Here is a 27436-nt window from a genome sequence, read left to right as displayed (position 1 = left end):
TAATATTTTAAGGACATTATGCAAACAGTAGTACAAGTAACAAAGTTAATTTAGAATAACAAGGTTAATTTAGAAGCAAACAGTAGTATAATAACAAAGTTAATATTAGACGGTTTAGAAAGTTAACAATATTAAGGTTAATATTAGACGGTTTAGAAAGTTATTAAGGTTAATATTTAGACGGTTTAGAAAGTTAATATTTTAAGGACATTATGCAAATAGTAGTACAATTAACAAAGTTAATTTAGAATTAACAAGGTTAATTTAGAAGCAAACAGTAGTATAATAACAAAGTTAATATTAGACGGTTTAGAAAGTTAACAATATTAAGGTTAATATTAGACGGTTTAGAAAGTTATTAAGGTTAATATTTAGACGGTTTAGAAAGTTAATATTTTAAGGACATTATGCAAACAGTAGTACAATTAACAAAGTTAATTTAAGAATAACAAGGTTAATTTAGAAGCAAACAGTAGTATAATAACAAAGTTAATATTAGACGGTTTAGAAAGTTAACAATATTAAGGTTAATATTAGACGGTTTAGAAAGTTATTAAGGTTAATATTTAGACGGTTTTAGAAAGTTAATATTTTAAGGACATTATGCAAACAGTAGTACAATTAACAAAGTTAATTTAGAATAACAAGGTTAATTTAGAAGCAAACAGTAGTATAATAACAAAGTTAATATTAGACGGTTTAGAAAGTTAACAATATTAAGGTTAATATTAGACGGTTTAGAAAGTTATTAAGGTTAATATTTAGACGGTTTAGAAAGTTAATATTTTAAGGACATTATGCAAACAGTAGTACAATTAACAAAGTTAATTTAGAATAACAAGGTTAATTTAGAAGCAAACAGTAGTATAATAACAAAGTTAATTTAGACGGTTTAGAAAGTTAACAATATTAAGGTTAATATTAGACAGGTTAATTTAGAAGCAAACAGTAAATAATAACAAGGATAATTTAGACAAGTTAAGATAAAAGATTTTAACACTGCATAATGCCAGTCAAGACCTAAAATATATACATAAAATTAATTATACCATTAATTAAAGGTGGACTGAAAAGAGGAACTTCCAAGAATGGAAAAGAAAAAACAGAACAATGAAGGCCGTAAAACGGCAATTGAGATCTTATCGGGAGATAACCCAATCCTGCACAAGACACTGCAGGAAATAAATGACAGATGGGTAAAAAGAACCAAAGGCAAGGCAACAAGCTGGCCCCCAGAGGGAACGTTCGACCTCAACTTATGCGAAGAAATGGGAACATTGATTCGCAATCATAAACAAAATGAAAAAGGGAAGAAAAGAGAAGAAAAGAGAGAGGAAGAGATGGTGGTCCTGAAGATGTACTTGGATAAAGGACAGGACCTTGCTAGGAACCTCCTAGCATGCAGGAAGGCGGCCATGGAGAGGAGAAACCAGCCACCAAAGTATCAAATTCAAGCTCCAATGTTTGAGAAAGTCACAATGTTCGGAGATTACGAACATGAAAGAACCGAAGAATCAAAACACACCGCTCCAACAATGAGAACATTGAGATCAGGTACACTATATCCAGACATCAGCAATCTGCAAAAGAAGAGAAAACCAAAGGCCGGATATGAAAAGGCCGCCATGGAGAAATTGCGACAAGCAGAAGGCCAGGCGTCAGAAGTGGATGAGGATGACATCAGCTGGCAAAAGATGAAGGCCATGTCAATAAAGGAGGCTGCCAAAAGAGACAGCATGGGAAGCCGGCAGTCAGCTGTCAACAAAGACAGGAGTACCTCAAGACAAGTGGATGAAGAAGACTTTGCAGAAGAAAGGATTCCATCCCGAAATCGAGAGAATCATTACGACATAAGAGTACAAACAGAGACACCAGTAGAAGAGACGGAAGAAAAAGACAGCACAGATGAGGACGAAGCAGTAGCAGTGGATCAGGAGTTGACAGGAAGATCCGAGGTGGTAGACAATGAGGCTGAGGCAATGGCGCCCATAATGTCAACAGGAAGCTTGGTGGGAACGCTGTATTTAACCCCGAGAGGTCAAACGAAACAGGGGGACCCAAATCAATGCGGACCACCGAAGACAAAAGCAAGACAGCTTTTTGTGATGACAAAGAAGACACCAAAAGCAACTCCAAGACAACTCCCAGTGATGATAAAAGGAGAGAATCTGAATTACCAACCATGGCAATCAATGGATTTGGAAGGGTTGATCCAAAAATTACCGAATCTGCATGAAGGCGCGCATAAGTTCATAAACGCATTTGAGGAACAGACCGTTTCGGTAATATTAGCCGCTGGCGATCTGAAGGCTCTGTTTGCCAAATCTCTGGGGATTTCTGGGATGACGGATCTGATAAACCAGACTACGATGGCTGTAACACTTGGGACACAAGCCAGAGATGCGGATCTGTTCAATCAGTATCGCCAATCACTGTGGGAGGCACTGCGGAAAACATATCCTCCAAGGATGAGACCAGGGATGTTGTCAGGACACAAGATAAAGGATGAAGAAGCAGCAGGGGAATACATCCACAGAATACAGAAGGACTGGAGATTGGAGATGGGCACAAATCCTGAAGGCGAACAAGGAATGCAACAACTGTTTCGCGAAGCAGTTGTGCGAGGACTTCCTGGACCGGTTCGCTCAGGATTGACTGAGTATGTCGGCATAAATACAATGAATTTTGTGCTTTTTTGCGATCATGTGGCACATGTCCTGGAGAAATACAGAAATAAGGAGGCAAGACTAATAGAAAGTGACAAGTTGGAGGCCAGGAAACTGACACAGGTGCAGATAACCATGGCTACTGCCGAAAAGAAAAGGACGGTACAAGGAAACATGGCGACAGTACCGGAAACTAAAAAAGAAGAAGAACAGAAGGAACAACAGAACAGTGGCTACCAACAAAATAGCTGGAGAGGTGCAACAAGAGGAGGCAGCTATAACAGAGGAGGAGGTTACAATGGAGCAAACAGAGGGTTCAACAGCGCAAACAGAGGAGGGTTTGGAACCCGAGGAGGCTTCAACGGTGGAAACAGAGGAGGTTTTGGCCAAGGAAGAGGCTACGGAAGAGGACGGGGAGTGCAGCAGTTTGCATGCTGGGGATGTGGACAAGGTGATCACAGAAGAACTGAGTGCCCAACAAATCCTTGGGCCGAGGCCGAACCACAGCGAAACGAACAGAAGCAAGATGAAACAAAGACATTAGTGAACCCATGGAGAGGACCAACAGAGGGATACTAGGGGTGGCCAGAAAATCCTAAAGAAGAGAATCAACTGCCGATAATGTCAACAACATCAACAGACGAACCAATGATACCTGTAACGGTGGGAGGAGAAGAAGTATGGGCCATGGTTGATACTGGCGCTTGCCACACGGCGATACAAGCCAAGTACGCCGCCCACCTTCCCAGATCAGGACAATACGTCAAAACGGCAGGATTTTCTGGCAAAATACAATTGATTCCCACAACAACCCCAGTGAAAATAGTGGTAAACAAACAAGAAGTGACCATGCCAGTATTAATATCGGAACATACACCTGTAAGTCTGCTCGGAAGAGATGTATTGTGTAGAATAGGATGCCGTATATATTGTACAGCAGACGGCATATATATGGACAAGAAAGGACTGAATCTTCAAATGAGCATACATAAGATGCAAGAAAAGGAAGCATCTGTATTTTGGCTTGGACAGATACAGGACGCAGTGCATGAAGCTTACCAGGAGTGGGAAAAGTTCATAATGGCCCAAATTCCAGAAGCAAAAGACCCAAGTTTAGAGTTCCACTGCTCCCTGCAATATTTCAAGGATAATGATGAAACCAGAAACGAGATATGGATACAACACCAGCCGAGCAGGGTACAGATTGATGCAGGTGCCATAATCATAGGAAAGCAAGGAGCTGCATTGGCAATTGAGGGGAATCCCTACTTGACTGCTCAATTCGGGATACCGGAAACAAAGCCTCATGTAACGTTGAAGATCAACCCTGAATATGATCAGAGACATTTGGGTTACATGATGAAGGAAGCAGAAGGTCAGGAGTGGGATCCGACAGAGTGCAAAAAGGTATGGCACAGCAGAGACAAAAATTATATCAAAATAATGGTCTCAATGTCAGCAAAGGCCACTCCACAGGTGATAAGACTGCCCGTCAGAGAAGAAGGGACAAGAAACCATCAAGAGTTGTATGAAGAAATGTTGCGAGAAGTACCTGACGAGCTATGGGCTAAACATGCAACAGATGTGGGCCTAATAAAATCAGCACAACCAGTACAGGTGAAGATACGACAAGGATGTAAGCCGATATGGATATCACAGTATCCTTTGAAAAGAGAGGCGGAAGAAGGGATAGCAGACACCGTAAAGGGCCTATTGGAGGCTGGGGTATTGATACCAATACAATCACGTTACAATACTCCAATAACTCCAGTGTTGAAATCAGACAAGAAAAAATGGAGACTGGTACATGATTTAAGGGCAGTGAATGAGATTGTGGAGGACAGGGGAGTACAAGAAGTACCTAACCCACATACCTTGCTAACAAACGTCAGCCCAAAATCCCGGTATTATACCGTGATAGATTTAACATCAGCTTTCTTTTCCGTGCCTCTGAGCAAAGACAGCCAAGAACTATTTGCCTTCACGTATAGAGGAAAGCAGCTTTCTTATCAAAGAATTCCACAGGGATTTAAAATGAGTCCTCACCTCTTCAACAAGGCACTGAAAGAAGATATGTGAGCAGGCCTGGTGTTTCGGGCATCAACTCGCGAGATGAGAAACGGTAGAAACTAAGCTAAATAACTTTTTTTTTTTTTTGGCAGATTTTCGTTTTTTTACATATTAACACAGTTCGAATGTCGAAGAAGCTTTTAATCCCAACAGATATCCGTTTTAACGTCATTAAATGGTTACATTTGTACACTAAAGTAGGCTCCTATTCTGCTACTCTGTGTGTCTGTTTGTGGGTCCTGTGGGCGGAGAGTTCAGTAGAGAGTTGCTAACCCGAGAGGTTTCGATTGGTCAGAGCTAGGCATTGTACTCCGGTATCAGTCTCTTAAGTACCGCCCATTTCACTCTGAGCAACGCCCATAAGAACAACGTGTTTCTGTTAGTAAACACACTACACAGCATTCTTGAAATGGCTTGTGACTCGGCAGCACGCTTGGTTAATGCTTTGAATGGTGAAACAGAGGACAGTATTTTGAATGGATTTATTTTGGATTTCATTCACGGTGGCACTGGCAGTGACTCTGACTTAGAGATCACGGACGAATCCGACTCTGAAGATGAAGACGACGGCATAGTTTTCGATAAAATCAACAGCAGTTTGTGTTGTGACAACGAGGAGGATGAAACTGGTGGGACAGCTGCACCCGGTGGTGTACACGTCGGCATCGCCCCGCTGTTACTATGTGCTGAGGTTAGTAATGTCGCAGTGGACACTGATCGACCAGCAGAAATGGAGAAGATTAAAACATTTGATTGCAAATGTCAAGAAAGACGAAAGGAGAATTCAGAACAGCCGTCTGTGTCTTGCAGTAAAAAATTGGACCCAGACATGATTTGGGAGACCAGGACGGACATGGCAGCATTGTCGAAGGACCAGAGAGACATGGTTATCATGGGGATTATAAAGACGTGCATGAATGACTCAGAAATGACTCAGTCCACCAGGAAAGTCAATGTGAAGCGAAAAATCAACAGATCAACCTACATGGTGAATGCTATTGTAGTTTGTCGCGCTACATTTCAATTCGTCTATGGGTGAGTTACAGTAATCTATTGATACCTATTTCTTGTTAATATTGTAGCGACACAGTGCTGTTATGTGTGTGTCTTCTAGGTACGATGTGTTCTAAGATAGTTTCACGTCGAACAGACAGCTTTTAGCGCTACTAAACACTGTTTACTGTTAGTATATCAACATCCGGGATAGACAGGATACGGAAACAGTTTGTGTTCGTTTATGTATGTGAATGAGAAAATTAGCGGATACAGTAGGCGGGCTCTAAACCGGATCCAAACGTTGAACAGTAAATAGAAACCAGGCTTTCCACAGGTACAGTGTTAGGCTGTTTGAATTGAATTGAATTGAATTGTTAGGCAGTGGTGGAACTCATATATTTTACTTAAGTAAAAGTACAAATACCACAATATAAAAAGTAAAAGGCCTGTGTTCAAAATGTTACTTGAGTGAAAGTACATTGTGTTATGTACTGTAAATATACTTAAAAATAGCAGATCTACAAGCTCACAATGCTAAAGTGGTTAATGTATGTTTTATAATACAATAATTTATATCTGCAAAGTAACTAGTAACTTAAGTTTTCAAATCATTATAGTGGAGTAAAAGTACAATATTTGCCTCTGAGATGTAGTGGAGTAGAAGTAAAAGTACTGAAAATTGGAAATACTCCAGTAAAGTAAAAAATACCTAAAAATTTTACTTAAGTACAGTACATGTACTTAGTTACTTTACACCACTGTAGGCATCCATGTATAGCTTAACTTTGTTGTCTGTTAGTTTGTAACCAAATGTTTGTGTCGTTTTGTCTAGGATCAGCAGAAACCTTCTCCAAGCCCCTTTGAAACACTTCAAGGAGAATGGTTTAACACCACGCCAGAGGAAGAACGGTCCGAGGACAAACAAGAAATTCCTGACTACCGAGGACATCAAAATGGTCCTGACATTCATCACAAACTACGGAGAGATACATGCCATTTCCCTGCCAGGTCGGCATCCTGGTCACAGAGACTTCAGTCTAAAGTTGCTGCCCAGTGATGTCACCAAAGCCTCAGTTTGGCGTCTCTACAAAGCTTCTGTGGAAGATGGTATGTGATTGTTGTTTATTTGTATAGATACCCATAATACCAACATAATGCATGACACTTCAAAATTGCTTGTTATATTTTTCTTTGTAGCTTGTAGATCGGCTATTTTTTAAATCATTATTTGTAAATGTATGATAAAAAAAGTTCATTGTTTATTATTAAAACATTCTGTCTTTGCAGGACAACGTGTTGTTGGTCTGGGCTGCTTCAGACGGCTGTGGAAGGCGATCCTCCCTCAGATAACAGCCACGAAACCCAGGACAGATTTGTGTTGGCAATGCTACAAAAACAACTTCCACCTGCGCCGTGTCAACCTAGACGACCCGGAGAAAGCAGCCAAATATCAAGAGCAAATCGATCACCTGGCACTTGCTCGAAAAGAGAGAGAGTTGTACCAACAGATGACAGCTGCCTCTAAGAAGATCTGTGAGGACATGCAGCTGTCTCTAGGTCCATCCACACCTGCAAGCAAGAACATCACAATACACTACAGCTTTGATTTTGCACAACAGGTGAGACTAATTCTAATTCTATTTTCACATGCCTGTTACATGATTGTGATTTGTTTGTATTGGTAGCACAAGTTAGGATGTTGATATTAATGTCTAGTTGTTTTTTTTTATCTCTCCTCTCAGGTGCACTACCCTACTTCTGCTCTTCAGGTTAGCCCATTGTTTTTTCTCACTGCACGCAAGTGTGGCCTCTTCGGTGTCCACTGTGAAGGGTTGACGAAGCAAGTGAACTACCTGATCGATGAAGGGATGGCATCAGGGAAAGGCAGCAATGCTGTCATCAGCTACGTGAATCATTTTTTCAACAACTATGGAGTTGGAGAAGCAAACGTGGACCTTCATTGCGACAACTGCAGTGGGCAAAACAAGAACAATTATATGCTCTGGTACTGTGCCTGGCGGACGATTCACAAGCTTCACAAGACGCTAGGCCTGCACCTCCTGATTGCCGGCCACACCAAGTTTGGTCCGGACTGGTGTTTTGGACGCTTCAAGCAAGTCTTCAGGAAGAGCAGAGTGGACACCTTGGCAGACATTGCTACGGTGATGACTAAGAGTTCTGAGGTCAAGGGAGTAAACCTCTCCCAGCTTGTAGGACTGGAAGATGGCACAGTGCTGGTTGAAGGCCAGGACTGGCAGACGCATTTTGGTCCCTACTTCCGCAAGTTCCCACAGATTAAGAGCTACCAACACTTCAGGTTCGATTCAGAGAGGCCTGGTGTGGTGTTGGCCCAAAAATACTGTGACTCAGAAGTAATCCAGTTTCAGCTGCTCATCGACCCTGATGTCCTACCCCCAGCAGATGGCGTTCCGGTGCAACCCCCACCTGGACTCGACATGGCACGGCAGGAGTATTTGTTCACCAAAATCAGACAATTCTGTACTGATGATGCAAAAGACACCACATGCCCTAAACCAAAGTCCACAGCACCGAAGAAGAAGACTGTCCGATTATAGCTCTACACTCCCACCAACACTACACATACAGTACAGTACAGTACTATTTGACTCTTTACTCCAATAACCTTTCTTGAACACACCAGTGGATTATACCAGGGACAAAATGACTTGGACTTATCTCTTCCTTGTACCCACCCACCTGTGGACTACACCAGGTAAACGTGACTATATTTTTTTGCTCTCCCTCATGGATGTGGATTATGCGGTCGACACGCACTGACTTTTTGCACCTTAATCCCATGTATAACGCACTGACCTTTTTTGTCTTTTATTGTGCTTTTCTTTTTTTTTCTCTAAGCACCTTAACCAAAGTATATTATGCACAGTATACATTGCTGCTATGCTCAGGCACCTTCGTCATATTTGTTTATCTCAGGTACTAGTGTAAATATGTAGATAGCTTTTTTGTTGTTCTCTTGTTTGATCTGGCTATGCAAATGTCATGCACTATGCAACATGGCGAATGAGGATGTTATCAAGTATGTGAAAATAAACAAACTAATTCAATTCTCCTCTCCTTTTTATTCTTATGATTTTTTTCCCAGATCTACTGGCTTAAAAATGTCAGAGTTCTAGGTTACTTTATTCTTCCCTTTGGGAAAAGTTTATATCCAGCTGCCACATAAAGCTACATACAATTGTACTGTTTCACTGTACATTTAGAAATGTAAAAGCAGGTCTGTCTTGTCAAGTGTGTTTCTACTGTTGACAGCTAACACCTCTGTAGGGGAGTGGTTAGGGTGGGGGAGTGATTAGGGGTGGGATTAGGGGTGGAGTTGAGTACCTATTGTCCCTCCCATTGTCACACCCATTTCTGGGCCACTGAGGTGTTGAACAATGTGAGATCTTTGCAAGGCAATTTCTCTGCTTTGGGCTTTAAGGTTCAACAAGATTCAAATGGCCACATCTTCTTCAAATAGTTTCCAATTTCAATGAGTGATACATCATATGAAAGCTTATATTCTGTACTTTAATAATCTGTAAAAAAAATGAAAAATGAAAAATCCCCCCTTGCTGCCTAAAGCGCTGTACCCGCTCACATATGGTGAACCTGCAGAAAAAGGTCACATCTACGGTATTAATGTATGTAGATGACCTCTTAATTGCGTCTGAGAGGGAAGAACAGTGTCACCGAGACTCAATCACGGTCCTACAAGAATTAGCAACAAGAGGACACAAGGCAGCAATCAGTAAACTGCAATATTGTGAGCCAAGAGTTGAATACCTTGCCAGAACATTGGAGGCTGGCACAAAAGGACTGTCTCCATCTCAACTGAAGGGAATAACGACTGCCCCGAAACCAAGAACAGTAAGGGAAATGCTGACATTCCTGGGAATATGTCAGTATTCCGCGGAATGGATAGATCAATATACGCTGATCACGGCTCCTTTAAGACGCATGATAAAGGAGGCAGGCACTCTGAAGCTCAGAGCAAACTTAAGGTGGACAGAAGAAGGAGAACAAGCATTCGAACTGATAAAACAGCTATTGAAACAAGCACCGGCGTTGACATTGCCCTCATATGACAAGGAGTTTCATCTTTATGTAAGTCACCGAAGTAACCATGCCACAGCAATGCTAACACAAGAGACTGGGGTTGGCACACGGAAACAGCCCATAGCCTATTACTCGATGGCACTGTCCCAAGTAGAACAGGGTTTCCCGCCATGTTATCAAGCTGTAGCTGCTGTTAACTCTATGTATAATAAATGTTCGAGCGTGACAATGGGTTATCCTGTGTGCATCCACGCACATCACAAGATTATAAATCTCATTGAACAGAGCAAATTTGTACTGACAACGCAGAGAATACAAAATTACAATCGCATTCTGCAATACCCAGATGTGAGGATTGTGACATGTAACACTGTCAATCCAGCGGATCAGATGCCCCTTCCATTTGAGGGAGAACCACACGACTGCGAGAAAGAGATTCAAAACTTTGTAAAAATACGTCCGGACCTCATGACAAGTCCCATAGAGGATGCAGAACACAATTTCTTCGTGGATGGATCATGTTACAGAGATGGGGACGGACTAAAGGCGGGATATGCAGTGGTGGAAGTGGAAAAGGACGAAACAATGAAACCAGTAAAGGCAGAGAAATGTGCGCAACCATGTTCAGCCCAATTAGCTGAAATAATTGCTCTAACCGAAGCATTGAAGATGGCTGAAGGCTCGAAAGCAAATATCTACACAGACAGTAGCTACGCCCACGGGACGTGCCACTTGTTTGCGGCTATATGGAAGGCCAGAGGGTTCAGGAAGGCAGATGGGAACCCAATCCAACACTGCGAACAGGTGAAACAACTCATAGCGGCTGTAAAATTGCCGAAAAAGGTTGCAATCATAAAATGCTCAGCTCACCAAAAAGACCAGTCGGTAAATGCAAGAGCAAACAACTTGGCAGATGAAACAGCAAAAATGGCGGCTACATCAGATCCCGCAGCCATGCTGGCAATCACGGCCGAATTAACGGCAGACATAACGGGAAGAGACTTGGCTGAGATACAAGAAGCGGCACCGCAGGAAGAAAAGAAGCTATGGACACAAAGAGGAGCTACAAGAGGGGAAGATTTGATCTGGAGAAACCATCAGGGTCTGATGGTAGCCACAGTGGAGCTGTTATCAATGGTCATCCCAGAAGCACATGGTGTAGGACATTGTGGAAAAGGAGAAGTAATGAAACAAATAGCAAAAATGTCGTTTTGGGCTCCAAACCTACAAACACAAGTAGATGCCATCTTAAGTAGATGTGTGAATTGTATAAAGAACAATATCAAAAGGGGGATTCCTACCATCCAGGGATGCACACCCCTGCCAGAAGGACCCTTTAAGCACATAGAAATGGACTACATAGACATGATTACACCAGTAAGAGGGTTGAGGTACATTTTGGTTGTGGAGGACAAATTTTCACGTTGGGTGGAATGTAAACCAACAAAGCACCAGGATGCGGCTACAGTAGTTAAGTTCCTGTGCCAAGAAGTCTTCCCACGCTTTGGCCTACCAAATTTAATATCCAGTGACAACGGGAAATCGTTTATTGAGCGAACAGTAAAGGGGATCTTTCAGAAATTAAAGATCCGCCAGAGGCTGGGGTGCTTATATAGGCCCAGCTCGCAAGGTTCTGTTGAACGTTTGAATCAGACTATTAAGCTGCGTTTAAACAAGATATGTACACAAACAGGTCTGAACTGGTGTGACGCACTTCCGTTGGCTCTTATGACTTATCGCAACACGTCACACCGTATCACCGGACTAACACCACACGAAATGTTGACAGGAAGAGCAATGCCGTTGCCCCCGTACAGGCATATGCAACAGGGACCAACACTGGATGTTTTGACAGAGGATATAAGGGCCTACGTGCAACAAATATCTAACATACATAGGGATATTTTGTTGCAGGAACACGAAAGACAGGAGAAGCGGGAAGAAGAGAGGAACAAAGAGGAGAGGGAGCCAGCTATCAAACCGGGTGACAAGGTGTACGTAAAAATCTTCAGACGCAAGTGGAATACGTTTCGCCGAGACGGACCATTTGAGGTGATCAGAGCCACGTCAACTGCACTACCAGTGAAAGGATCTCCATCGTGGTTTCATTTAAATCACTGTGTGAAAGCACCAGAAAATGGAGACGCAAGCAATGACGGGGAGAAAAATGGTAGTGGGTCTGATGGTGGCAATGACAGTGATGATGATAGCAGGCAACATCAGCACGATCGTCATTCAGAACAAGATCGAGAAATCCCTAAGAGAGGACAACAGTCATCAGACTCCCCTCAGAGAGGACAACAGTCATCAGACTCTCCTCAGAGAGGACAACAGTCACCAGACTCCCCTCAGAGAGGACAGCAGTCCCCAGACGGAGGACAGAAATCCCAAGACTCCGTTAATGAAGAAGAGCAGGCCCCTGAAGAAGAGCAGGCCTCATACCCCGAAGACCAAGGACAAGAAGTCAGGCAACAATCACCAACCACGGATGACAACGGAACAGAAAAATGCCAGCACCAGCAGCAACCTGACAGTAACAAAGGGGCAGGGGGTGAGGGGCTCAAGGGAAGTTCGGGCCCTATCACCCGAAGCAAGACCAGAGGAAGAAGAAGCCCAACTAGGCCAGGATCCAGGGACAGGACAAAGAACAGGAGTGCCAAACACCCAGGTAACAGAGAAACCCCAAGTGACAGAGAAGCCAACGGAACAAACACGGCTGAATTTACAAATATTCAGTTTGTTGGGAGAGGAGGCATGTTACCTGACCAGTCAAGGAAATGAAGAAAGGATGAGGAGAGATAAGCTGGGATGTCTGGCTAAGATCATCGCAGGAGCTATGCCAGAAACAAAGGAAGTATGGGAAATGAAGGGGACAATAACATGGGGTCAGAATGGACCAAAGGTAATTTTAGGAGATCAGTGGGTGATCCGCACCACCAGAGAATGCTGTTTGGAGACTATGATTGGAGAAAAAATTACAGTCATATGTAACAACAACATCTGCACAGTGGGAGGAGAGGAGTGGTCCTTTTGGGAACAGGGAGAGGAGGGACTGAGACTGTATAAGCGAGTACATGGTAAGGAAAGGCCGGTGAGTGGACTGGATATTGGGAAACATTTCCCAAATGAAAGACTTGAACTACTAACAAGAGCGGAGGAAGACCAGGAAGAGATATTTAGATGTGGCATGAACATGTTGAGCTCTGCACTGCCTGAACAAAGATACCACAATGAGTGTAATTTTACACTGCTATGGAAACCTCAACAGGATGAAATGACTGTCAGACTAACAGGAGCAACATGGACAGTAACGCTACCAAATGCACACCTCCATTGCAATCTACAGCATGTGTTGAAGGGAATAACCTCGTTGGCATCGGCATTCCAAGACTTAGTAAATTGGCTGCATGATGCAACAGAAAGACTTCTGGACCCGCATGTAAGACCAGTATCATGTTGGGAGAAGCAATGTCAGTTGCAAGTGACACCAAACAAACATGTATTAATCCAGGGAAAAGCAACTGTTGCTATGAAAAAACAAATTGTGATTTCGGGAAGATGGGATGAGGTAAGGAGATGTAGTCTATTCAGAGACCTAGAGGATCAGGAGAACATGGAATGGAGAAGGCAGATTCCACCATCCCTCCTGGACACACACCCATTGCAAATATTAATGGAAGACTGCATCGTGATGGGATGGATGCAGTCCCGATTGACAGAAAGCACGGAAGTCAAGTCGTGGAAACTGAAAGCATCTCTTTTTGTCAGACCAGGAGTAACAGATTGGCGGGTGAAAATTGTAGGACATACACAATACGAATTGATATTCAGAGGAGAGAAGGAGGGAATGTGTCAACTGCAACACTATGTCACTTTCAGATTGGACATACAGGTGGTGTGTGTGGATGGACGATGCTCAAAAGCCACAGTAAAGGGAAAATGGCAGGAATTGCAGAAAATGTCCCCAGAACAAATAGAAGGCTGGGGACTGAGGGAGGTGATACTCAGGAAGATGGAGGAGGGAGTGACAAGACCCACGAACAAATACCAACAGGAGAAGCTTTATGGGACATTGTCCGAATACACTCCGATTATTCCAGACAATGTGGCACTCTCTCAACTAATGGAAGACTGTTTGATGTCGGCCATAATAAGGTTAATGCCACGTCAACAGAAGAACAGCGAATGCACCCTGATGGGAGTATTCCGAAGAAACAACGAGACCAGTGCAACAGTAGCCATACAGACATACAATGCAAGATGGCGTTGGTCGGCAGAGGTTCAAACTGCAGTGTGTGTACCGCTCGGACAAGATGAGCAGAGGTATGTTCTGAAAATGAACATAGCATGCTATGAAACAGGATGTATGTATCAGCGACCTGTTCATCGGTGGATGGAAGCAGTGGAGGCACATGAATACTGGCCAGAAGAGATGCCACAGCCACAAGGAGAAATGAATGACAAGAACAATTGCAACATGGACTGGCCAACATCAGGGAGAACTGGAAAAAAGAGGAGTGTGCAAAGAAAGCGAGGGAAATGGGCATTACAAGCCCTAGTACCTCCACAAAAGATAGATTCGCCAGCAGAGGAAAGGATAATGAGTGTGAGGACAAGGGGAGTTTCCTTATGCACCATAACAATGAGGAAAACGAGAGGAGTGGACAAAACAGGACAGGAGAATTGTGTCATTGGAGGGACACAGGAAGTGGAGGGAAAATGGTGCGTCATAGTACAGATGGAGAAGGAATGGCCAAAAGAAGACAATTATACACTACAAGTCAGGAACGTAATTCCAAACCAATACACCGAATACACCATTTGGCCATTGGTGCATTTCACATACCCACCATGTAGAATGGAGGACAAAGAGTTGACAAAATTATGACGTCAAGTAAGCCAAGTAGGGGCCCTGACCCCGAAAGACATCACTCCAGTTCCAGCAAAGACAGACAGCCCTACTGCCGCTCCAGCAGTTAAAGACATCACTCCAGTTCCAGCAAAGACAGACAGTCCTACCACTCCAGCAGTTAAAGACATCACTCCAGTTCCAGCAAAGACAGACAGTCCTACCACTCCAGCAGTTAAAGACATCACTCCAGTTCCAGCAAAGACAGACAGTCCTACTACTCCAGCAGTTAAAGACATCACTCCAGTTCCAGCAAAGACAGACAGCCCTACTGCCACTCCAGCAGTTAAAGACATCACTCCAGTTCCAGCAAAGACAGACAGTCCTACCACTCCAGCAGTTAAAGACATCACTCCAGTTCCAGCAAAGACAGACAGTCCTACCACTCCAGCAGTTAAAGACATCACTCCAGTTCCAGCAAAGACAGACAGCCCTACTGCCACTCCAGCAGTTAAAGACATCACTCCAGTTCCAGCAAAGACAGACAATCCTACCACTCCAGCAGTTAAAGACATCACTCCAGTTCCAGCAAAGACAGACAGTCCTACCACTCCAGCAGTTAAAGACATCACTCCAGTTCCAGCAAAGACAGACAGTCCTACCACTCCAGCAGTTAAAGACATCACTCCAGTTCCAGCAAAGACAGACAGTCCTACCACTCCAGCAGTTAAAGACATCACTCCAGTTCCAGCAAAGACAGACAGTCCTACCACTCCAGCAGTTAAAGACATCACTCCAGTTCCAGCAAAGACAGACAGCCCTACTGCCGCTCCAGCAGTTAAAGACATCACTCCAGTTCCAGCAAAGACAGACAGCCCTACTGCCACTCCAGCAGTTAAAGACATCACTCCAGTTCCAGCAAAGACAGACAGTCCTACCACTCCAGCAGTTAAAGACATCACTCCAGTTCCAGCAAAGACAGACAGTCCTACTACTCCAGCAGTTAAAGACATCACTCCAGTTCCAGCAAAGACAGACAGTCCTACCACTCCAGCAGTTAAAGACATCACTCCAGTTCCAGCAAAGACAGACAGTCCTACCACTCCAGCAGTTAAAGACATCACTCCAGTTCCAGCAAAGACAGACAGCCCTACTGCCACTCCAGCAGTTAAAGACATCACTCCAGTTCCAGCAAAGACAGACAGCCCTACTGCCGCAGCAAAGACAGACAGTCCTACCACTCCAGCAGTTAAAGACATCACTCCAGTTCCAGCAAAGACAGACAGCCCTACTGCCACTCCAGCAGTTAAAGACATCACTCCAGTTCCAGCAAAGACAGACAGTCCTACCACTCCAGCAGTTAAAGACATCACTCCAGTTCCAGCAAAGACAGACAGTCCTACCACTCCAGCAGTTAAAGACATCACTCCAGTTCCAGCAAAGACAGACAGTCCTACCACTCCAGCAGTTAAAGACACTCCTATCACTATAGTTATACAAACTATAACTCAAGATTATCCGATCATTAAGGAAGTCAGTAAAACGTTACGGGACATTTTTACCACATTGAGGGACATTTACAACACTCTCAGAGAAGGCATAACCAAAGAAAGTTCTACCACTCCAAAACTCAGCAGTCTAAAGCCAACAACAACAACAATCCAGCCAGCCATCATTTCAAAAGAAAGTGAAGACATTACTAAAACCCCACAGATGACAACCCCAAAAATAAGTAGGACCCTACAGGCAACTGGGAAACTGTTGACCACGGGGTCCTCAACTCCCAATGGAGTAGAAAAAGGCATACAAAAATCTAAGGAAGAGATGGAGGTGACATCCCCAGCACGCGCATACAGAGCCATATACAACATTGTACAAGCTCTAACGGTGGCCCCAAGTTCAAGGGTCAGAGCAATGCGACCAAGGGAGGCGGGAATGAAGGAGGATGGTGACATGAGAAAGGACAACCAACTGAAGGAGACCAGGGATTTCCCGCTAAGTCTTACAGAATTTATGAGCAACATACTAGGAGGTCTAAACCAAGAAAATGGAACCGGATACAGACAAGAGGAGAGCATGGACCTAGCATACAGTTTTGCACGAAATAACCCCTGGTTTGAATGGGTTGAATACTCATCAAGAATAAATGGGTTTGAAGATTGTTACGCATGCACAAAGGCAAGGATGGACCAACTATATGTAACACCATCCCGATATGGATGGGCAGAGTGTCAAAAGGAAATAGCCGAATATGTTCTAACATGTGACAGTAGATGTGGGACGGAGTCAACATACCAGAAACAAAGCTGCACGGAGGAGTGTGTCAGATACCATAACTATACGGGGGAATTCAACGCACAGATACCAAGACCAGCATGCGCAGTAGAATGCCTGACATATTTGGGGTCAAGACAATATTTACCCCTGTTCAACATGAAGGAAGTAAGAGAAGACTGTGAAAGCCTGGATGTCAGGTTAACATTGAAAGCAACGGCACAATCAGAACCTGGAGGCATACCGCTATGGTTGGGAGGAGGTTACGAATGCTTCGAAAAAGAAGGAAGTCACAAGGTGGGAAAGATGCCTAAAAAATACTGCACGCGCATTTGGAATGTGTCCGACACCTGTGATTACAGTGATCATAGCACAGCGGGACATGGAGCAAAGATATTAAAAGGAGAACAAACCCATCCAGACCCACCGACCTGCCCATTGCATACTCAGGATCAGGCGGTGGCCGATCAGTTCTGGTTGTGCAACATGCAGTACATGAGATCAACACTGCCGGACGACTGGTCGGGGAGATGTGCACGAGTACAGGCAGTGATGGAGTTGGTGACGTTTCCAGCAAATGTCACTAGGAGGCCAGAGGAAGACAGAAATAAAGACCCAGAAGAACCAAAACGGCACAAACGAAGTTACACACCAGATCCTGAAGTATATGTGGACAGCATTGGACAGCCCAGGGGAATACCAGACAGGTACAAGGCAAGAAATGAAATAACAGCAGGTTTCGAATCAATGTTCGTTTGGATCAGTGCCAATAAAAACACTGAATGGATTAATTATATCTATTTTAACCAACAACGTTTCATTAACTACACGGACGAAGCCCTATCAGCGCTAGGAGAACAGTTAGAGGCCACAAGCATGATGACATGGCAAAACCGGAAGGTTCTGGACTGGATGCTGGCGGAACAAGGTGAAACATGTGCATTCATTGGACAATACTGTTGCACGTTCATCCCCATGAACACAAGCCCTAATGGAACATTCACCAGAGCCATGCAAAGGCTGAAAGGATTACGTCATGAAGTGACTATAAATGCTGGACACCAACCGGATTGGTTCTCCTGGATGGAGGGGGTGTGGGGGAAATGGGGCGTTGCACTGGCCAAAATAGCAACGGCAGCGGGGGTATGCATAGTCATTATAGGCCTAGTACTCTGCTGCTGCATCCCAGTAATGCGGGCATGTATATCCTCACTCGTAGCCAAATTAGTGGCTACAAGAACTCTACCAATCCTGATACCCTCACCCGAATGGGCACAAATGGGAAGAAGTTTAGAGTCAGTAGAAGAAGAAGGGCAGGAAGGACAGGAAGGACTGGAAAGGAAGGAGGATTTGGAGTATATTGGGCCGGACAGTGAGGAGGAACAGAAAGGAGATGAGGAGGAAGGAGATGAGGAGGAAGAAGATGAGGAGGAAAGGGACGAAGAACCTGGCGTATAGAAAGGAGGAGGATAGGAGAAGGCAATACAACCTATTAATTATGAAAATTTTCTTATAGGAGAGGCCAACACAAACCCCATCCAACACCAACCCCAAACCCAAGATAAGGAAGATCAACAAGAGAACCCCAGTCACAAATGTTATCTGAGGCTGCACCTGAGCCTGCACCTGAGCCTGAGGATGAAGGTAACGAACAGGGAACCTACATGGAGCATGAGCATGATGACGATCGCCTCGAGAGGCATTATGATATTGAAAGTCAGACAACACTAATGGGGAGCTATGATACATGGCAGGACATGGCGGAAGGGGAAGAAAGGAGAGCAGGGGTGTCGATAACGGGAGACCGCCAAGAATTCCCGCAAAATCTGAATTTGTTGATCCTGCCAGAGAGCAGACGGGTAAAAAACATTAAGGATATGCAACAACGGGACTACCAAACAAGAACCCCAACAAGAGGGACTGAAGAAAGAAGGAGAGAAGAGATGTGGGACAGAGCCCTGGACGGAAGAACCATGGGAAACTTTCCCATAACAGAATATGTCAACAAGGGAGTTTTTATGGGAACGGGATTTGCGTTTGAGAGACAAGAAGAAGGACCCAGGATAATAAATTCAACAGCATTGAAGGGAGGACACTACTCAATGGACCCAAGAGGAATCGACTTCCTGGGATACGTAAAAGATCCCTATGGCTGGGGAGGAGCTTGGTTTTACGTATCAGAGGAGGAGGTGGAGAGCAGAAGAAAAGGCAAATGGAAGAGTGCCAAGCTAAGAAAGAGAGAAAAGGGAAGAGTAGTGGTGGAGAAGCGAGGAAGGGATGGACCCGGAGAAGAGATCCAGGAACATTTCAGCATTATAACTGGATATGCAAAGACAACAATGTATCCAGCAGAAGAAGATACATTCACCGCGACAATGGAATTTCATTTATTCCAACAGCATGTGGTTATGAGTTGGAAAGGAGGACCAGGAGGAGGAAGCGTAACCCTGGATCCCAGAGCGTTTGAAGGAACATACAATTATCGATGGCTGGAATGTGTGAAGCCGTTATATGTGCAGATCCAGCACGACGCTGCACATCAATCACCAATAACCGCCCTCACAGGATACAGCGACCAGCTTCGCCTGGCACAGCTGCTGAACGTAATTGGAACAGACATGCCAACAACACAAAGGAATCTGCATCTGCTGGCCATGCGATACAGAGACGAGGGCAGCATACGACGCACTTGTCAATGGGTGTTGGAACAATTCAACCCGGAAAAACCATCATGGGTTAGAAGAGAGGGCCTAAAGGAAGCCTCAGAGGAGCAAGCTCCAGAGGAAGGGAACCTCACAACACCTGAAGTTACATTACCCCCGCAACAACCAAACCCAGACTCACCCAGGGAGGTGGAAGCTTTGGAAGAGGGGGAGTTGGAACAGACTGAGGACGAAAAGAGGGAGGAAGAAAGGAGCCGCAAACGGAAGAGAGAGTTCAAGCAGATGCAGAAATATTTAGGGAAACAAAGGAGCAGAAAAAGACCACGAACCAGAGCAAGAAGCGAGCCGCCAATACCTGTCACTCATAGACGCTCCAGATCCAGCACAGGACCAAGGGACCAACACAAAAGTCGGGCCGACAAAGAAGAGACAAGGAGTGGGACATACAATCAAAGCAAATTGGCAGTGAAAGCAAAAGAACTGAAAATAAAAGCACTGTTCAAATACTGCATCGAGGCAACACAAAAGAGCCATGATCCAGCAACCAGAGAGAAGCACCTCAAGAACGCAGCAAGGGACTACATGCATTACGCCATAGGAGTAAAAGACATGATAAGGTTGGGGAGAGTGACAGGATCACCTAGTGCATCTGAGACGGAGGATGAAGACCCAGAAGAGCCGGAGAGAAAACAAAGACACTGGTGGCAATCGGCCTTAAATTATGAGGAAGAAAAGGACAACCACAGACAGAAAAGACGGAAAACGGAGAGACAGAGAAGGAGGGACAGATTTCATGTCAGACAAGGGTTAACCGACTCTATGACCATGTTTGAAGAGTGGATACGAGAAAAGGCCTCTGCAGCCAACGAACCGCACTCTACCTCCAAGGAAGCAGAGCCCTCTACCTCCAAGGAAGCAGAGCCAAGAGAAGCAGAGCCAAGAGAATAAAGAACACCAAGAGAAAAAATAGAACACCATACTCTCAGAGAAAAACTCTCAGAAAAAAATTGAAAACAAAACAAAAATACAAAGTAAAAGAACAAATTAAAATTGAGTGACTATTCAAACAAGAAAAATAGAATCTGCAAAATCAGAAAAAGGAAGCAGAATAGGGAAAAGGAAGCAGAATAGGAAATTATATAAATATATGATTGTTGTATGATTAAATTACAGGAGACAAGGGACGAAAAAGTAAAGAAGAAAAATGGCGACATACTCAGACAACCTACAAGGATTACTCTCAGACAACCTACAAGAATTAAAAAGGGAGCTCGAAAGGAAAATAGGCACATTGACTAAATATTGGGGAGTGGTACAACAATTGGAGGACATGGAACAAGAAGGACGGCACATCACACCCCAAGAACTGGAGGAAATGAGAAGAGCCATGGACACAGCACCACTAACCCCACAGGAAGAAGAGAGTGTGAGGACAACATTTCACTTCTTAAATGAATCCTTCAAAAACGCCAAAAACGCTATAAACCGCAACAGGCCTGGATATGCCAGTCCTGGATATGCCAGTCCTGGATATGCCAGTCGTGGATATGCCAGTCATGGATATGTCAATCCTGGACATGCCAACATAATAAAGATAGAGGAGGTAGTCTTCCAGGACGGAACTATGAAGATAGAGGAAGTGGTGTGGGAGGAAGGTGAACAAAACAAAGAAGAAACACCACCAGAAGGGACCTCTGCAGGGCCACCAGAAGGGACCTCTGAATGGCCACCAGAAGGGACCTCTGCATGGGACAGGACAATTGTGCCCAAAGAGGAACCTTCCCAAGACGAACCTTCCAAAGACGAGGAACCTTCCCAAGACGAACCTTCCCAAGACATGGAACCTTCCAAAGACATAAAAGATGAACCTTCCCAAGACATGGAACCTTCCAAAGACATAAAAGATGAACCTTCCCAAGACATGGAACCTTCCAAAGACATAAAAGAAGAACCTGCCCAAGACATGGAACCTTCCCAAGACTCCCAAGACTCCCAAGACATAAAACCTTTCGAAGAGATTCCCACTCCAATTAGTCCAAGCCAAATGAAGAAGGAAAAACAGGAGTTCAACGAGATATTTGGGCCCCTCCACAAGATCGACATCCAGAATCAGGTCCCCCTCAGCGTCCCCCTCAACATCCAAAGTCAGGCCCCGGCCAACAAGTCAGTCGAAAGTCAGACTGAGAGTCAATTCCAAGAGATAAAGTGGACAGTAAAGGAAGAAGCCATAGAAGGAGAAAGTCCAGGAAACCAGACCCCACCAGAGGCACCACCAGAGAACCCAGAGAACCCAAAAATAATACCAGACAGCCCAGAATCACCCCAAGGAATCCCAAAAAGACAAGACCGGCCGGACACACCAGAAATACCAGATGGCAGACCAGAAGGCGGATCATTATGGTCAGACATAGGTGCTGCCTGGCTCGGAAGAAGGTACCAAGCCAGAAGATGGAGCAGGACCAGAAGAAATACCATCACAGGGACCAGCAACGGCCAGGAGACAGGAGAGACCAAAAGAGAGGCCGGAGAGGACAGCGAACACAAAAAAAGCAATTAAAAAGGGTAAGAACCCAAAATCAACCTGCATCAGATACATATAACACATATAAACTGGTACAACAGCTACATATGTACTGGTATTATAAGAATGATAAAATGATTCTTTCTAAGCATAGGGAATTCCCAACCTCAGACGGCTTGGTCGGCTGGGGTCTTCGGGGATTACGTTTGTTGTTTTGTTTGTTATTTTAGTTAGTTTTTTGTGGAGACAGGCTGGGCGAGACTGTACGCAGTCTGAGCCAGTAAGGACTCCGAAGACAGTTTAGGGAAATATTAGAGGAAGAATCATTATATAATCCCAAAAAGGTGATCATTATATAATCCCAAAAAGGTGATCATTATATAATCCCAAAAGGTGATCATAATGTGTATATGTGTATGTTATAGAAAAAGAAAAGAGAAAAGAAAAAAGAGTGATATATATATTACTAAGACATGCATTTCCTCTCTTTTATGTCCATAATGACGGAGTTCCGGCTGGGGAAACATCTTCCGAACTCCGCACATGTATTTCCTCGGCGTTCTGGCTGGAAAACAACTTCCGTACCGCCGCAGTAGAAATGGACAACTATACTTGGCTGTGTATTTCTAGGCACAGCACAAGTGGACTGGGATACTGGACAGTTAACGTGTCGTGTCACTTGGAAAAGTGCCAGAGGAAGGATATTAAGGATGGCTGGGTACGGTCGGTACCAAAAAGAACTGTCACATCGAAAGCTTCTGAACTATCGCGCTTTTGCACTATGGAATGCAGTATGGAAGACAAATATTAGTTGAGAGAAGCGGAAAGCTTTGTGATAAGAAAGGAATACGCAGCATTGCACGCACACGCAGAATTGCACAAATCATTTTAATCATTTTATTCATTTTATTATAAACAACACAGATAACCACAACCACTACATTGACCATGTGGATCACATTTATTACTTTGTGATAATACTTAATCCCAAATTTTCCCAAGTCCTTGAATGCATCCAATTCCCAAGTCCTGGAATACATTTTATTAATCATACATTTTAATCATACTTTTCACTATTACAAGTATCATACAAGTAGAATGGTAAATCAGTAATCATACAAGTAAGTAGAATGGTAATTTTAGTTATAGTTACAATCAGTAATCATACAAGTATAAGTAATCATACACGTAGAATGGTTTAGAATGTAAGGACAATCATGTATTACTTAAGAGGTATTTACAAGTGCATCATACCAAAATCATACCAAAATTTCTTTTTTGACAAATTTATTTTTGAGTAATTGATTAGACAAGCCCGTTTAATCAATGTTGTAGACAGTAGTGATTGTTTAAAACCGACAGTAATTGTGAAAACCGACAGTAATTGGTAAGAATGTAAATGAGTGCATTATATGAATCACTGAGTGTTTGAGTGCATTATAAGAATGTTTGGACTGCATATTATGCACTTTATGAAGGGAAAGACATGCTTAGCAGTTCTCACACACTTAAGCAGTTTTCGCAGAGATAGACAACCCGATCTGGCAAACCCGACCTGGCAGAGATAGACACAATTAGTCTGTGTCTAGAGGAAGGATGTGTGGTGGAAATACAGGTCGTGACCTATGACCTGGGCCTGAGTTAGCGTATTCTTGAGAATAGTGTGCTACTACGTGTAGCACACCAAGAATATGCTCCTGTACGAATATTCTGTGCAGCTACACAGAGAAAGAAATACTAAAACACAGAGAAAGAAATAATAAAACTCTCATATTCCCTAGACGATATTAAACTATTTGATGTCGGCTCCCAGAAGTGGGAGGGAACCTAATATCTTCTACATGCCCAGAATTGAGGATCCCTAAAGTCAGATTATTCTCTCTACTGACAGCGACCATCCCTAAGTGACAGTGTATGACGCACAAGGTACCCAGGTGTTGGCTCGATGTTAGGGATCAAGCGCAGGGCTCTTGTGGCCCAATAACCCCGGGCCCATAGAAACTAATGGTAAAAACCTCTAAGGGAGGGGAATGAGGATCAATTAATCTTCAGAGTTGCAAAGTCATTCTCGAATAACTTTGCAAAACAGTACGCAAACAGTACGCAAACAACAGATGCTGTTCGACTTTAGGGTCCCAGGTGGGACACAGTGGAAGGAATAACACATATTTGGAGGATGAGAGAATGAGATAATGGCCAGATATATTAGTGAGATAGGAGAATATTATCTCAGAGATTACCGGAGACCTGTGAGAGTCACTTCGTTGTTGCTACCTGCGAATGCTTGCTGTTGGTCTGTGTCTATATTGCAAATAAACCATTTCTACTGATATAACTAACTTCAGGTTTGAGATTGTATTCATTCTGCCAATCCAACTTTGAGGGAAGACTTAAGGACCCCTAGGGACCACTAATTACCGACACATGTTAGCTATTAAAAAGAATATATATATATTCAAAGGTTTGCACAAATTTTCACAATTTCTCAAAAATAGCAGCTTAGTGCTGCGCTACGAGCTTGTAGATCTGCTATTTTTGAATAGCCAAAGTATCAAAATGGTTAACATTATTGTGATGCTATATGAACACATTTTGCTGGGGACCCCCTGGAACCCCCCCAAGGACCCCTGGGGGTCCCCGGACCCCACTTTGAGAATCAATGATGTAGAGCCTGGATGATATATTGGTATTATTTGACTTTTCTTTACAACATCAGCAGCAATTGTGTAGCCGATGTTTTAAACACCTTCGACCTGGCATCCCTATTTTTAAAAGTTCCAAAGGTTTTCAAACAAAAATAGCAGATCTACAAGCTCACAACACATCGTATCATGACCTGGTTGTGAGCTTGTAGTACATTTTTGAATCGGGCTTAAGTGGTTAAATAAAAGTTCTGTTGTGTGTATTTTATATTATAGACCGCATGTCAAAAACACTGCTAACCGATCTTGTAGATGGGCTATTTTCAAATAACCTAGGTATAAAATAGGGCAAAAGTGGTTGATGTATGTTTTATAATGTAATAATGAATATCTGCAAAGTAAGAAAAGTTTTCAAATAATTGTAGTGGAGTAAAAGTACAATATTTGCCTCTAAAATGTAGTGGAGTAGAAGTAAAAGTATAGACAATTGGAAATACTCCAGTAAAGTAAAAGTACCTCAAGATTTTACTTAAGTACAGTACTTGGGTAAATGTACTGAGTTACTTTACACCACTGGACGGGCTCTAGCATCACGGTTGGATTGCACAGATCTGGAGATGTGTCCTGCAGGCTCAGTGACTCAGCACCCAGACGCTCCCCTCCCACCCACCCACAGCCACCGAAACCTGACACCAATATTTACAGGCATGCACACATGCACATTTGGGCATACATATATACACACAGGGAGAGAGGGCAGGAAGTAGAGAGGAGCCTGGCGGCGGAGCAGAGATGTGTGTGTGGTCCCGTCTGGAAGCGTTGCCCGTCTCTGCGATCGGGGGGGGGGGGGGTACACGGGACGGACAGACGGGCCTGACGGTGAGATGCTGAGAGACAGCTGGACGGACCAACGGACACAGACACACTGTCTCTGCTCCGCAGCGCCGAGCAGGTGGGAATGTCCATCAAAAAACGAGCCGCTGGTGCAGGGACAAGACACTGGGAAAACGGGGACCTCTGCGTGTGTGTTTGTGCGTGTGCGTGGGTGTGAGTGTGTGTGTGTGTGTGTGTGTGAGCAATGTAGATGGGAAACACACACACACACACACACACACACAGTAAAATCTCTGTTCATTTTACTCTGAAAGTGTAAAAATCTACCCGTGAACACTTAGTGCATTGGTTCTCAAAGTGGGTCTTTGGGGGGTACTAGGGGGGCCCCAGCAAAATTAGTTACAAATGTGTCATAACCCCTTTAATTTTGGGCGGCCTTGAAATGAAAAAAAAAAAAGTTTGAGAACCACTGCACTAGTGTGTGTGTGTGTTAGGGTTGGAGTTTTGCATGATTTACACTTCGTTGCGCTCCAGTGTCACGCATGCTGAGAAACGTGAGCCTGTAGATTGGATATTTCCGGCTTTGGGGAAAAAAAGGATTGTAATACAAACGTGTTTGAGTGTACTTGTGCCTGTGTGTGTGTGTGCGTGTTCTTACGGTCAAAGTGGCTGTGCTTCTGTTTGAAGGTGCTTTGCAGGTTGGTGCTGAGCTGAGAGACCGGTGCTTTGAGGTCAGAGTGACTCTGCTGGCTCAGCTTCTCCTCCATCTCCACAGTGCAGCAGGAGAAGCCCTGAGGGCACACCTTGAGAGGAGCTCCTGGAAGACAAACACACAACACCTGTTACACACTGTAACACACTACAACTCTGACTTTGATTGAAGGGCTGCCTGCAGGCAGCCATCCACTATCTTCTTAGCGATTATTCTATCCGTTACTTTTTCAATGAATCGAATAATTTAGAATTAGTTCAATTAACAGTTGCACCCTTAATTGATTGATTGACGTTTGTAATGACAAATACTAGCATTACGTCCAGGCCAGGGCGTGTACTTGTGCATCATTTGACATAACTAGCATCATGTGCAGAGGATGTACTCACACTACAGAAGGAGCAGGAGATAGGCTCCTGACCTATGGACCACATGGCTGGGAACCGTTGCTTTCCCAAGGCTACTTACAGAAGAGACTGGCAAGTGAGACACAACTCTCCATTGATGTCAACTACACTAAAACACAAATAAATACACATTTGAGTGAGACAAGAGTAGATGGGCATGAAATCCTGTTTCATTTTGTATCAGGACCTTATGTAAGTAACTACAGTAACCCAAAACTCATTCTGAATCCAATGTGTACTGTACCTTGTCAGCAGCGGTTACATGAGCCAATGTCTTTCATAGTGAAAGAAAGAAGATTCATGTAATTAGGTTAAGAATGAATCATTCTTAGCCTAATTTAATGAATCTGATTGACGATTCATTTAGACGAGCGCTGATTTGATTATGTCCTGTTTACTCCCCATAACAGACCGTTTCTGACATGCACAAACAAACCAACAGTCATATCATAATATGGTAAGCTACTCCTGCAGTTAGTGTTATTAAATACATGGGCAAAGAATGTAAACATCGAAACACATCACCGGAGGTCAGAAGGCGGAGCTTGGCGTTCCAACAAGTTAAAGAAATTAATCGCCATACCAACCGTCGTGGAACATGACAGGGACAATTTTACTTAATCTGGTCTATGACACATTCTGATGGTCTTAAATATGTCGTTTTAAAAATCGTTCTAATTGAAGTGAATGGCAGAGTTCCACACCACAATTATAATGACAAAGAT

General features: G+C 43.7%; 2 protein-coding genes across 2 annotated transcripts in view; one reads left to right on the top strand and one right to left on the bottom strand.

Annotated features, from left to right (window-relative positions):
* LOC308081319 (glypican-4-like) overlaps window positions 1-26409 on the bottom strand; it is a gene marked incomplete at both ends in the record, with an annotated part of 56156 nt that extends 29747 nt beyond the window's left edge. The window contains one exon of the mRNA XM_080457701.1: window positions 26251-26409. Within this exon, the coding sequence (XP_080313827.1) occupies window positions 26251-26409 (159 nt within the window). The remainder of the gene's footprint in view (window positions 1-26250) is intronic.
* On the top strand, window positions 5357-8308 carry LOC308081316 (uncharacterized protein; the record flags this gene model as incomplete). The annotated part of the gene is made up of 4 exons (XM_080457699.1): window positions 5357-5427; window positions 6565-6839; window positions 7020-7351; window positions 7475-8308. 4 exons carry the CDS (start codon window positions 5357-5359, stop codon window positions 8306-8308), a joined length of 1512 nt encoding a protein of 503 aa, XP_080313825.1.
* Window positions 26410-27436: the final 1027 nt, after the last annotated feature.

This window comes from Gymnoscopelus braueri (genome assembly GCF_963280865.1).
Source record: "Gymnoscopelus braueri genome assembly, contig: SCAFFOLD_168, whole genome shotgun sequence".
Lineage (NCBI taxonomy): Eukaryota > Metazoa > Chordata > Actinopteri > Myctophiformes > Myctophidae > Gymnoscopelus > Gymnoscopelus braueri.
The sequence above is the reverse complement of the archived record's forward strand: the minus strand, read 5'-3'. Positions and strand labels throughout refer to the sequence as shown.